The following is a 13,267-nucleotide window of genomic DNA, read 5'->3' as shown; positions in this document are numbered from 1 at the left end:
TCCAGGAAAGCAGGGCTCCATCACGTGTAACGGTTACTTGGGAAGACAAACGCCATCACTCCAAACGTCCCCCCCCACTCCTTCTTCTTGTCCCAGCTTAATATGCTGAGCATGACATCACATGGTATGGAATATCCCTTTGGCCAGTTTGGGTCAGCTGTCCTGGCTGTGCCCCCTCCCAGCTTCTTGTGCACCTCCAGCCTTCTTAGTCGGCAGAGCACAGGAAGCTGAAAAGTCCTTGGCTAGTGTAAGCATTACCTAGCAACAACTGAAACATCGGTGCCTTATCAACATTGTTCTCACCCTAAATCCAAAACACAGCACTGTACCAGCTACTAGGAAGAAAATTACCTCTATCCCTGCCGAAACCAGGACAGGGGGCCAAATGGGGATAATGCACATTTGCAGACGGTACATAGGGCTCCTGCTAGAAAACAAATTGAACATGAGTCACCAGTGTGCCATCACAGCAGAGGAGGCCAGCTACATCCTGGGCTATATTAGCAGGTGTGCAGTCAGCAGGCTGAGGGAAATGATTGTTCTTCTCTAGTGAGACCATATCTCAAGCACTGCATCAAGTCCTGTGCTCCCCAGTACTAGAAAGACATTGGCATACTGCAGCAGTTCCAGCAGAGGAACCCCAAAATAGTTAGCAGTCCAGAGCACATGACACAGGAGGAGACGCTGAGAGAACTGGGTTTGCTCTGCTTGGAAGAGAGAAGCTTAAGGGGAGATCTTAATGCTGGCTTCAACTACATATTGAGAAGGAGTGGAAAAGGTGGAGCCAACTCTTCTCAGAGGTGCACAGTGGTAGTTCAAGAGGCAAAGGGTACAAGCTGTGACATGAGAAGTTCCAGTCATATGTAAGGAAAAAGATTCTCACTGTGAGGGTGGTCAAACACTGGAAGAGGTTGCCCAGAGAGATTGTGGAATCTCCATCCCTGGAGATATTCAACACTCACCTGGACATGGCCTTGAACAACCTGATCTAAGTAGACCTGCTTTGAGCAAGGGACTGGACTATGTAGTCCCCAGATGTCCATATTACTGTATGGTTCTACGATTCTGTATTTAGTTTCCACGTTGAATATTAGATGCATGGAAAAAAGTAAGTGAAAAATAGTTGTTATATCCTGCTCTGTATCACAGACCTATTCAATGAAATGGATCTACTTTCTAATGAAAAAGTAGCTTCTGTTATGTTACCAGATTGTTGGTATTTTTAAACGTAATGTTTATTACAGTTAAGTTAGATTATCTTTATATTTTAGAATTATATTTATGAACTAAAATTCAGATTCTTGATCTTAATTTTCTGAAGTACTCTGTAAACTGCAAAATGAATAATGAAAAACCTATTGTTTATTTATTATTATTTAATATCCTCCTCAGATTGTATTCTCAGACTGAATTACATCAATAACAAGATTAAAACCTCTTAAAACGTCACAGACATCAAGGTAACAGGTATCTGCCATTCTTAATGCAGATAAACCTTTGTGTGGGATGAGAGACTTCATCGCTGTGTTCCTTAGATTTTTGCTGGTGGCAGAACAAAAAATACAAGTTTGGAATTCAGATTCTGTTCCAAGCATGCCGTTCATCTCTAAATTGATACATTTATTTGAAGTTCTCTAAATAAGAAATTCAGCCTGTGGCAGGCACTTGAAATGGGAATTTTTTAGACTAAATAAAAAGAAGTTACCAAATTTATAAGCATCAGAAAATGGATTACTGAAATGGGAAGTTTTAGCCAAAAAATAATTAACAATGCTACCACCTACACTGATAATACCACGCCTTCCTCTGCTTTCCTCAAGATATTTCAGGTCACCTCACTGCTCAGAGGATAAAGAATGTTTTAGGGTTTCAAGCTTACTCCACCTAAACCACTGAAGCCATTTGATTAAATGAATGGTAAGAACCATTCAGCAAGAATGAAAGATGTCTACTACAACACTTCTTGGAAAAGAGCTGATAAGAGTCCAATATTTATAAGACTTTGTGAAATTTTTGGAGATTAAATTGCACAACAGACAAGGACAAAACAGAGAAGGACTGGAAGGAAAGGTAAAGGTCTAAAGAAGTATCAGCAAGGTTTAGTAAATGTGTTTCTTGACTGAACCTGATAAAGGGTTCATTCTGTATCAAAGTGCGGTATACTATACGGTACTATTTACAACACTCTGAACAAGTTGTTCCGGAGATTCAGGAAACTAGTATTCAGCTTATCAGGAAGTTTTATTAACCAGCTAGTAAATGGCATAGTACTTCAGACTTTAACACACATAATTTTGTAGCACACTGCCACATCCATAGCCATGAACAATTAACAAACATATTAAAGCCCAAACATGAATATCCTAGTGATTACCATAAGTAGAGCCCGATCCAAATTTTAGTGGAATTTCATTGACTGTCACAGGCACAGATCAGATTCTTGCACCGCAGCAATGCTCAGAAGACTTCATGATTCATTTGGCCAAATGTTATTCTTTCTAATGTTTCTAAATAGCTGACCAGTTAGTGTGATCAAAAATATCTGAGAAAGGAAAAAAGGTGAGTTAAAAACAACAAAGAAAGTGTTGACACTCACTCATGACAGAGTCAATCTGACTGTTAACCTGGCTCCTCTGAATGACAACATAGAAGGATATAAAGGAGAATGATCACAACATGGGCCTGAAGACACATCTGAATTCTCTGCTCTGCCGCAGGCTTGCTGTGTGACCTCCAGCAAGTCACTCAGGCCCACATCCACAGAAGTATCTTGAAATCGATTTTGGGTGGCACACAATTCAGTTAAGTGTTTCAGTGCCCTCTGAATCTGGTCCTTAAGCTCTTGAATGAGGATAACAGCTCTTCCCACCTGGACAAGAAGGTGTCAACGATAGTACATTGAAGATCATGAGACACTTGTGTACTTTGCTAGTGAGGATTACATACATTACATTACAACACTCCACAGCTGGAATGTTTTTACTACATACCTCTATGGGAAGGTACTACATATGTAAGAGGTAAAATAGGTCGTACTTTTAATTCTCTGAGTAAAAATGAACTAATCTCATTTTCAACCTCATGATTTTAGATATTATCAAAAATTCTGCTGCCTGCTTGATGGTACTCAAGCTTCAGGGTGTCTGTGGAGTGAACAACCAATTCTTGTTGCCACTATTCATACAATTTTGTTTTGATATTGAAAGCTTTATTCCATTTTACCCAATAAAATTTTCTCATAGATATGTGGGGGGAGCAGTTTCGTTATTTTGTATTGTTTCATTTAGCATATTCATGGACTAGCTTCTGTACAAATAGAGAACAAAGGAGGTCTTTTGCTCCACAGATTTTACATTCTCTTTACCTGTTTCCTGTCCTTGCAATGCTGTTTGCTTTCACAAGTCAGGTCAAATATTTCATTCAAGAAACTTCAGACACCAACATCTGTGATGGTGCTTGAATATATGGGAGTTTGTTGGTCAACACTGCTTGATCTTCTAACTAAAATTGATAGAAAGCTTTACAAAATTTTGGAGAGCGTGCCAAAACCAAATGGCACTGAATTGATTTTTACCCCAGCAAAATATCAGTATTTTGTGATTTTTTGCTTAAAAGTACTCTTACCTGTGTAATTAGTAGGCTGATAGTAATTGCAGTTAAGATCAAAACATTGTTTTCAAACCATGTATTTAAATATTCTTCACATCCCTAAGCAAGTACAGATGAACAGATTTCAAGAAAAATCATTTCGACTTTTGAATTCATATTGCATCTTTATAACAACATACTTTTAAAATATATAGAACTTTCTGCATGTTATGATGGGTTCTGATATTTACTTGCCAGAAAACAAACACATCAGTAATGTGTACTGTGGAGAGTTAGCTACAACATTGTAAAAATTATCTGAACTAAGCAGATTGTTCTTAAGTAAATCTGATATTTTTGTATGGAAATGTTCCAGAGCTTGTGACTTAATCAAAAGGGAACTTGCTTTTGAGTGAGTATAACTGAGAGACTACCTTACAAGTAAATGCTTGAAAGAATATTTTGAAGTTTTCACTGATTCTCATACATTACACATCCTGAAATGGATGTGCATATCTTCCAGATTACAGATTATTCTTATTATATTGCTTTTGAAAAGAAATTATCAATTATTACATAGCTTAAAATAGCTATAAACACAATAAAACATATAAATAAATGTTTTCTGTATTTTGAAGTGATCTTTTAATAATGACAAGGGTTTGTAAAAACAGGGAACAATTCCAAACCCATGAGTGAAGGAAGACTATACCAGATGCTATTTGACAACATACTTATTATTATTTATTGCCCTGTACTGTCAAGAAACAACCTTTGCCCATTGAATTTTTGTTCTCATTGGATAGTCCTATTAAAACTGGATGGTTTATAGAAGAGCATAATATGTATCACTTTGCTCCAGTTTTCTATTATCAGGTTGATAATATCTGATGGTCCTATGCAAACTTGATATCAAGACAAGTAAATGCTAACATGAACTGGTCTCAGGAAACACATCTCGTGTATCAATGCCTTGCTCATTCCTCTTATCCTGTGAAGTATTGAAGATGCTATGGCAACAGATAATAGAAACAGGTGGAGACGTTGCTGACATTCTGTAAGTAATGAATAGTAATTACTAGTGGAAAAGGTACTGTATACTTTTTATATACTGTCACTTTCCATTGTCATCATTGATTTGCACAGCATGGATTTTTGAATACCAAGATGCTTACTACTTCTTAAACCACTACTAACTGTCCCTGTGATATTGATCTGTGATATTCACAACTCCTGTTTTCTTGAAATATCATTAATTTAGAACTGCCTATATGACTGACACCTAATGAGTAAAAGGTCACTTCAGAGTGACCAAAGACAAAACAATGAATATTATTAATACTCTGGCATTTGTAAGCCAAGTCTTGGTGGAAAACACATTTTGTATTTTTTTCCAAAGACCATTTAGTAGCAAAAGTTACATTCTTTGAGACATGTTTTTTATTTCTTACCATACTGTATGTTGAATCCCTCGGGACATCACAAAACCATTTCTTCAGACTAGATTTTATGCATGAACATGGGATCTGAGTACGATTTTCCTTGTTTTTATTCCTTTCCCACTGTGTGACATTGTATCTTCCACAGCATTCCATCTAGAATATAAATCCTGTAACTTGTAACTCCAACACCTGTAAAGACTGTCACACAGAGGAATTTCCACCCCAACCAGTGCTAGGTATTTGATTTAGTTGATTGAATTACCTATGTAACTATGAATTACATAGTTTTCTTCTGTATTCAGCAGAGAGAGGTTTCTGCAGGGGATGTTTCACCCTTGTGTATGTATAATTTCCCACAATATGCACTGGATAGTACAGGCTTAAGAAGGATATGATATTAAAATATACTTTTAAAAGGAACTTTCTTTTAGACTCTAAATTATTCTAGAACACATGTAAATAGAAAAAAAAAATTACAAACCCAAATTAAAGCAAAACATTTTGACTATCCCCCTTAACCTTCCAAAGTAAATTCAGTGTAGAAATTGTGTGTAAGCAGTAAGCTATATTAAGGATGTGCTCACTGTGAAGCACAAAAAAAGAAGAAAGAAAACAATACATTATTGGAAACAACATAATGAATGTTGTTTCATAATGAATGCAGTAAATGGGGACAGTTTCTATAAAACATATTTTAATAAATAAAATTAAAAACACAGACACTGTTTTACTCTGATCTAGGAACTTAAATAAGGATGAGATTTTGAAAACTTTTTTAGTTATTCCTTTGTTACTTCTAATGTCGTATTTGCAAAAATTCCCCGCTCTTAGTAAGAGATCTTTAGAAAGTCTCCTTATTCCAACTTGTGTTTTAGCAGCAATTGATCTCTTGTGAACAGATAGCTCAAACTCAAAGCACAAAGCAAATACTGTGCCCTGTTTAAATAGATTGTCAGCTAGCTCTTCCCAATAATCTATTTCAATACCGGTAACACAAAACCAAACCAAGCCATCAAACAGCTTGGAGAACGGAATCTTTGTCATGTAAGGAAATTCAAGCAGTTTTTCATTCTGAATCAGGATGAAACTTCAGAAATGGTTGGTTTTGTTGTAGGTTTGGGGTTTTTTTTTGTGGGCCAAAAGTCTGCCATATTTTGGCTTAGAGATGCTAAACAAAAGCATCTCATTTTGGTTTTGAAGAGTCAATCCAAAATATGCCACTTCTAAATTTTGAAAAATTAGATAATTTAGCCAAAACTGTCCTTTCTCCGTAAAAACATTCAATTTCAACAACCCTATAAGTTCAGTTAAAAAAATCACCAGCTTTAAGCAGTACACTAAATTTTACCACGAATATATAAAAATCTAGTTCTTCTCTAATACTATTCATGATCTTAGGCTTTTTATTTTTCTCATGGCAGATGCCGATGATATTGAAAAGAGCTGGAAGCATGTAACACAAGACTTGGGGATGGCAGTTTTCATTCAAAAGTGTGATTACAGTTTACCCTGGCAGATTTAACATCATTTTATCTGGCTTAGGTACCAACAGCAAAATATCCACAGGACTCTCAGATATGCCACAATTTAAACATGCCCACCAGAGTAGGTTGTGGGTAGGTAACTTTGCTGAAATCTGTGCTCCCACAACAGTTCAATGAAACTGCGCTCAAGTATGCCAGCACATAGTCTAGCCGCACCATTGACATAATGAGGTCACCATTAATCACTAGAGAAATCACGAATGCAATGAGAGAAGACTGGATTTTCAAGAACAGATTTTAAATATACATTACAAATGCATTTGTAATCTTGAGTCTAGACATACATGCTTTGGAGTTATCTGGAATCATAAATTATCTTCAACGTTTGTCAAGAACTATAGAATTCACCTCTGCAAGAAGTCATACTAAGGGTCTCACAGCTGGTCTACAGAAGCATATTAAACCATACTAAACTGTTAAGCAGTAGTGTTTGTAATTAAAAGCTCATGACGCAGAATTAATTTGAAGGGCCACTGGTCAAAAACATTGCTAACAACTTCCAAAATAATTGATCCCATACAAATGCTTTAAAGGACTTTTCTGAAAAAGGAAACAAATTACATGCTGCCAGGCCACAAAAATTATGATTAAAAATTAAGTATGCGTGCTGAAAGTATTGACTTGCAAGCTCATTTGAGGCTTTAAGCATTATTTCTGAGAGTCTCAGTGCAATACTTATTCAAATGCTCTCACAGTAGGAGCTCTGCTTTGACCTCATAGCATCTCTGCTTGTCCATGGTTCAGATCAGTCTTGAGCCCTGAGCAGACCAAGTGTTTTATGATGCCTAGCACTGCCGAAGATATTAGGAAACCCATCAGTTTTTTCAGCTGCAAAAAACTTCAATGACCACAACTGTCTGCTCCTACATACATTGACAAGTCCTTCAAAAGCCTAATCTTATACATAATAATCCATATAACATTATAAGTAATGGGCGGGCAAGTAATCTGCCCACCCACAACAGATATTAGCAGCGGATCTTGAAAAATTAATCCTTTACTAAAGGAGTTGTTTTTTTAAACTAAGTTCTGATTAGTATAAACATTTTTTGGTTGAGGCAGTATTTTTGGTGATGATATTTTGTGGGTGTTTTTTCTTACATTGTGCTGCACAGCATTCAGAATGTTCCACACAGGTTCCTGCTCAGCCAGACTCTCGTTCCCATATTCAGAAATAACTTCATCAATTCTGTTGTTCCATTGATTGTGGACCTGTTCATAAATATTAATAGCATTTTGTATATGCATATTGATAAGAGTGTGGATGGATAGTACAATCCTTGATCTTTTATTGATATTCAGGTTTCTTGAAGGGTTACTTGCAAGCAGCAGCATTCTAATCCATTTGCCAAATATGATCTAAGACATGTCATAGCCATTGCACTAATGGGAAAGTTGAAAGCAAAAGGGGAAGATAAATGAAATGCCCCAAACCACATACATAGCACAGGCAGACACAATGTGATTAGCCCAAACAGAGTCAGAAGAGCCAGGGAACATAGTTTAGATGCACCTGATCTGTTGTGAAATACTAAACCCTACCTCACATTTTTAATAAGCACGGCACCATATAATAATACTACACCTAATGTGATACAAACTTGTGTGAGCACCATACAGCCTGGCCAGGACATGTACTGCTTTGGGCTAGGGGAGTTAGCAGCTCATGTTGGACCTAGATTAGGCATGTTTGCAGAGACTGTTAAAATACACCTTCAACAGTAATTGAAGTGGACAAGCTGATCACAAAGAGGGCGATTATAGAGAGTGTAGCAGGGAATATATGCAGAGGAGAACTCCTAGGCCGTTGAAAGGTTTCATTACAAAACAAGAAAAAAATGAGGCTTCTCCAACTCACTCCCCTTGCTACAGCCATCCTAAAAACAAAATTCAAAAGCTTGCACAGTGAATGATGATGTTACTATCATTTATTATACTTCAGCAACAATTAATTAAGGTTGAGATCAAGTGCAATTACAGTTGATATAAATTTAACTGCTATCTTTCAACCAATTTTCCTAGCACAAATAGCTGACTCCAGAATGCATCATTCCTGACAGTTCAAATCTTTCAATATGTAAAACCATCATATAAAACAGGGAGGACTCCATCATTATAAATTAACATTTCATGAAGAAATCTTGATGATACAGATTCAGTTTGATGGAGTAAAACTAATTTATTTGTGGTGTACTCTGCCTGAATAGCAGCAGGATTTGGAGAACTGTATGAACCTTATGAGAGCAGTGTCATGGGAGGTTTTCTCAAACCATGGATTTTGGAATTATGGAATATAGGGAGGCAGCCAGACCAGTATGGATTCAGTACAGATTACCTTCCATATAATAATGTGAGGAGTGCTCAAGCTATTGGAGTTGCTATATGTAGAAAAATAAATGACTGAATAAAGTTTCAAAGCAGTACCGTTACTAGCGACAACAGCTATGTTGGTATTTATTGTTGCTTCCTGTTGTTAAAAGCAAAGACACATATTCCTTGTATTAGATCTCTACTTGGACCTAAGATACAGGCTCAAACAATAAAATTAGTAATTCATTAGCATACTTTGCATGCCATGATACCAATGACTCCTACTATCAATTGCACAGTGGACTACTGTTATCACCTGCTAGCAGACACAGGTTAACATCTAATGCTTTCTCCTGCTGATGTCCCGGAAAGAGGGACTTTCTGGGTCATCCCTCAAAAAGGAATAAAGCTGTCCCTTACACTGTTGATTCCACATTCCTGAACAGGAAGAGTATGTTTTGTTGCAGAGGAGAAACTGGAAATATATTTCCATGCACTCTCTTTTACAACTATTGAACCACACTGAATTCCTCAAATTAACTTTTCCACACCTTCTTCTATGCCTGGTTGACGTGTAGAATACTCAAGTTCAAACAAATGGTGATATAGCATACAGTGAGAACTGACTATTAGAATTTTTTTAATTAATTGCAAGAAGCTATTTTGAAATTATCAGCAGTCTCACATAATTTATTTACATACCTCTTCTTTCTTCACAAATATCAGCACTGATATTGCCATCTGGGTAACAAACACCAGGATCTGAACACTCATATACTGAAAAAGAAACCCAAATTATGTATAAACATAATATTGAACAAGTGAGCGATGCAATAAAAAATTCCAGAAGCTCATTTATAGTCCTTCATGACTATTATTTAGAGTTCTTCCAACAAAAATAAGAAATATTTTTTCCTGGAAAACCTCAGAAAGTGACATCATAGTCTAAGAGGCAGGCTTCAAGCAAAGCACAACTCACTGTTTTAGGCTTAAAGACAAAGCCATAACTTTCTTGGAAGTGAAGAGCAAAAGCTGCTGTTAAGCAGCTGTGCTCCACTGAAGAAAACTCTTATTTCATTATTTCCTGTTTGAATTATCATGATACCTAAGTCTCATGCCTAGTCAAGGACTCCTTTGAGCTGTAAGATGCACAAACAAAACAAAAAGATAGTTGATTTTGTTCATTTTCAGTGACACCAAATTTTCACCCACAGTACCTAGATACTGTGATATTAGGTACTTCCATGGAAGTTGGAAATGAGACACTTCCTCCTCTTTCATCATCTAATAAATTGTGAGGCAAACACTACAAGCCTAGGGCAGTAGCAGGAAGGAAGAACGAACAAGATTCCTGGTTATAGCACCTGGGCTCCTCTCACTGCTGTGCCAGTTGATATTTGTAGTGCTTAACAAATGAATCAGTAGAACAGTTCTCTGCTTCGACCTTCACATAGTCTAAAACAGATCGCTCAAAAAGGGTGACAATAAACAAAAGACAAAGGAAAAAATGTAATCAAAGTGATCATAAGAATGTATAGTTACAGTGTAATTTTTCCGAAATCAAAGTGATCTTCCCTTAAAAAGCAGGAATCGTATATAAATATGGAGTATCCAGGTAGGTCTACATAGGGAAGAGCTTTTTAATCATACTTGCCTTTTCAATACTTGTGCCTTCAACCTGCAATATTTTGTGGCAGGCTTTTCTTTATTTCTTCAGCACATACTAAGCATGTAAGCACATACCGAGATAGTTACTCTGCAAAATTTCAATACTAAATTAATCTTAAAACCTCTAAGTTAATAAATACAGTGGTTAAAATCTTTGCTGCACCAAACTGCACGTGTTTTGTCATTGAAAACATTCATGCAGTAATATGGAAGGATCTTCAGTTTTGTGCAGATTTCATTTGAGCCAGGACTTTATCTAAAAATATCTTTCTATCAGCAGATTTGTTGAGCACTGTATGTGGAAATCACAACATCAAGACAGGATCACAGTTTTCATGCACACAAAACTCCTTTTCATTTTACCAGAAAGTTGGAGTCTGATTTACACTTACTGTAACTAGTAGACATTTGATTTCCTTAACACTTCCAAGGAATCCCACGGCTGATGTAAAAGTAATAACAGATCCAATTCCAAGTAACATACAAGAAATATATGCCACTAGCTGGTTCTCACCTGAAGAAACTGTAACACAATGCATTCATACTGTCACTTCTCTTTTTTTTTTTGAGACTTCCACTTACAAAACTTATTCCAGAAAAACAATTAAACTTTTGCAATGCCATTACTGAAAGGATGGAAATAGTAGAATGATAAAAGGGTAGTATTATTACTTATGCTATCTACAGTCACAGAAAGAAAAAGATATATTTTCATAAATTCAGAGGATGGTAACAACATATGAGATGTAAACAGAACATACTCAATTGAACAATGTGAACCACTCACAATGAAATCAGAGAACAATTACAAGTTTACAGAATTTTTGTTTGCCAAAAATTAGTAGCACATGTACAAATCCTACGTGGACATAGATACAGTTCTCATTAAATCCAGACTCAGTTTCTATGCTATCCTTCCTCTTTGTGACTGGCCACTTTCCCCTTTCCACTTTAACCATTTTTGCGTAGATACAGAAAGTAGCAGGGGTTTTCATTACTTCCATCTCAAATGCTTCATCCCAGAGTTACTGTATTGGATGATTCCCATCCGACCAGTCAGGAACTTTGTGCAGCCAAGGCAGACAACTCTTTAAGAGCACAGATGTTATTATGTGACCCAAAACTTACTTCTCTGTGAAACAATTTGATAGACACTCCGGGAAAAAGGAATATCTATATGGAGAGGCCCAAGCTCCAACTTGTGTTCATTCCACCCAAATATCCACCTAAAGGATCTATAATCTTGTCAAATGCACGCCAAATGCAGTCTGGTAAATTATATAAAGAAAAGATCAACAGAGCTGATTTATATTTCAGTGATTTATCTATATGCTGTACACCAAGAGAAATAAATAAATTGTATAAATTATAATCATATATAAATTGTAGATATACTGATATATAACTTCCCCTATTTTGATAATCATACTGTCTAATGATGGAAAATAGACAACAGAAAAAAAATAACCTACGCATTTCAATCCAATACTGCCACCTTGTGAAAGAAAATTCTATAGCAGTTTCTATCGATTTTTCTTGCAATCATTTGAAACAAAAGAAAAATTCTATTTATACTCACATAACACACTGAATAAATTGTTTCTGTCAAAGAAAAGCCACAGGCCAAATGTCAAAAGCATAAGACCCAGAGCCTGGGAAAAAAGGAGGATCATTGTTTTAATTCAAAACATTTTTAAAAAATTAATTTGAAGCTGCTAAATAAGAAAAAGATAACAGAATTTTTACCAAGAAAATTCCATTGAAGACATTTAAGTAGTACTTCTGTATTAGTATTTTATCCCTTATTTTCATTCTTCAGTTTTCAGTTTTGAATCACAGCTGAAAATATAATCATATATTCAGTTCAATATGAAAAAGATATAACTAGGCCTATCAATTACAACAGGATTTATTTTCTTCAGATAATGTTTTATAAATTTAAACAGTCACCTGATACATTGAACAAAAAATAGTGGCAACAGCAGAAGCATCAAGATGGTGGCTGGTCTCAATTGCCTCTAATGTTATATTGTACACGTGTATTTCTTTTTTTAGCTTTTTTCTCTTAATTACTGAAGACATTTGGAGGCAGCATGTATGTAGGAAGATTTATATTGCAGAGATGGCAAGAGTTACATAGCCTGGCATACACTTGTCCTTATATTCTTCAATACAATTAGTTTACTAATTATTATGGATACCAGCTGAAATGAAGAGGGAGAACCATAGTAAAGATATAAGCCCTCCTTTGTCTACACGACCTGATTCAATTTTTGTTGAAAATAGCAGATACAGCCTAATGATTTCAGTGTGATCCAGCACACAGTTCTATCAAAGCCATGACAGCTGTCAAATGGTGCTACCAACTGTCTTGTACTAAACTCTGGAGTATGCTTTATACTTCTGAAGTGAATCTCCCAGTCACACCCACTTACTTTTTTCCTCCGTTTTTTGTTGCGGAATGTAACAGGATGTGAAAAGTTGAATTCCCTTCAAATGAAACTAAATCAAGAGCTGCACTTCATGGGTCATCAGTAGCAAGTGGGCACTCAGTCAATGGAAGAGCAAGCAGAGACCCTGCCCATAGCAACTGCTCATGAAATACACACAAAGTGTGCGTTAGAACCCGAGTACCAACTGTATCGCCCTTGCAAACGCTTGCAAACCTCAACAGAACTGCAGTGAAGTCACATGGGCATTCACATCTTGAGTGTA

General features: G+C 36.3%; 1 protein-coding gene across 1 annotated transcript in view; it reads right to left on the bottom strand.

Annotated features, from left to right (window-relative positions):
* Nucleotides 1–2,467: 2,467 nt before the first annotated feature.
* The window catches only part of TSPAN19 (tetraspanin 19), a 10,991-nt gene continuing 191 nt past the window's right edge, over nucleotides 2,468–13,267 (bottom strand). The window contains exons 2-9 of the mRNA XM_009325355.1: nucleotides 12,299–12,391; nucleotides 12,132–12,204; nucleotides 10,945–11,075; nucleotides 9,587–9,661; nucleotides 7,676–7,786; nucleotides 5,040–5,183; nucleotides 3,625–3,708; nucleotides 2,468–2,542 (exon numbers count right to left, since the gene is read on the bottom strand). Coding sequence (XP_009323630.1) covers nucleotides 2,468–2,542; nucleotides 3,625–3,708; nucleotides 5,040–5,183; nucleotides 7,676–7,786; nucleotides 9,587–9,661; nucleotides 10,945–11,075; nucleotides 12,132–12,204; nucleotides 12,299–12,364 — 759 coding nt within the window. The 5' untranslated portion in view covers nucleotides 12,365–12,391. The remainder of the gene's footprint in view (nucleotides 2,543–3,624; nucleotides 3,709–5,039; nucleotides 5,184–7,675; nucleotides 7,787–9,586; nucleotides 9,662–10,944; nucleotides 11,076–12,131; nucleotides 12,205–12,298; nucleotides 12,392–13,267) is intronic.

The sequence above is a fragment of the Pygoscelis adeliae genome, unplaced genomic scaffold (genome assembly GCF_000699105.1).
Source record: "Pygoscelis adeliae isolate BGI_AS28 unplaced genomic scaffold, ASM69910v1 Scaffold196, whole genome shotgun sequence".
Lineage (NCBI taxonomy): Eukaryota > Metazoa > Chordata > Aves > Sphenisciformes > Spheniscidae > Pygoscelis > Pygoscelis adeliae.
Note: the sequence above shows the minus strand (reverse complement) of the source record. Positions and strands in the feature narration are given on the sequence as shown.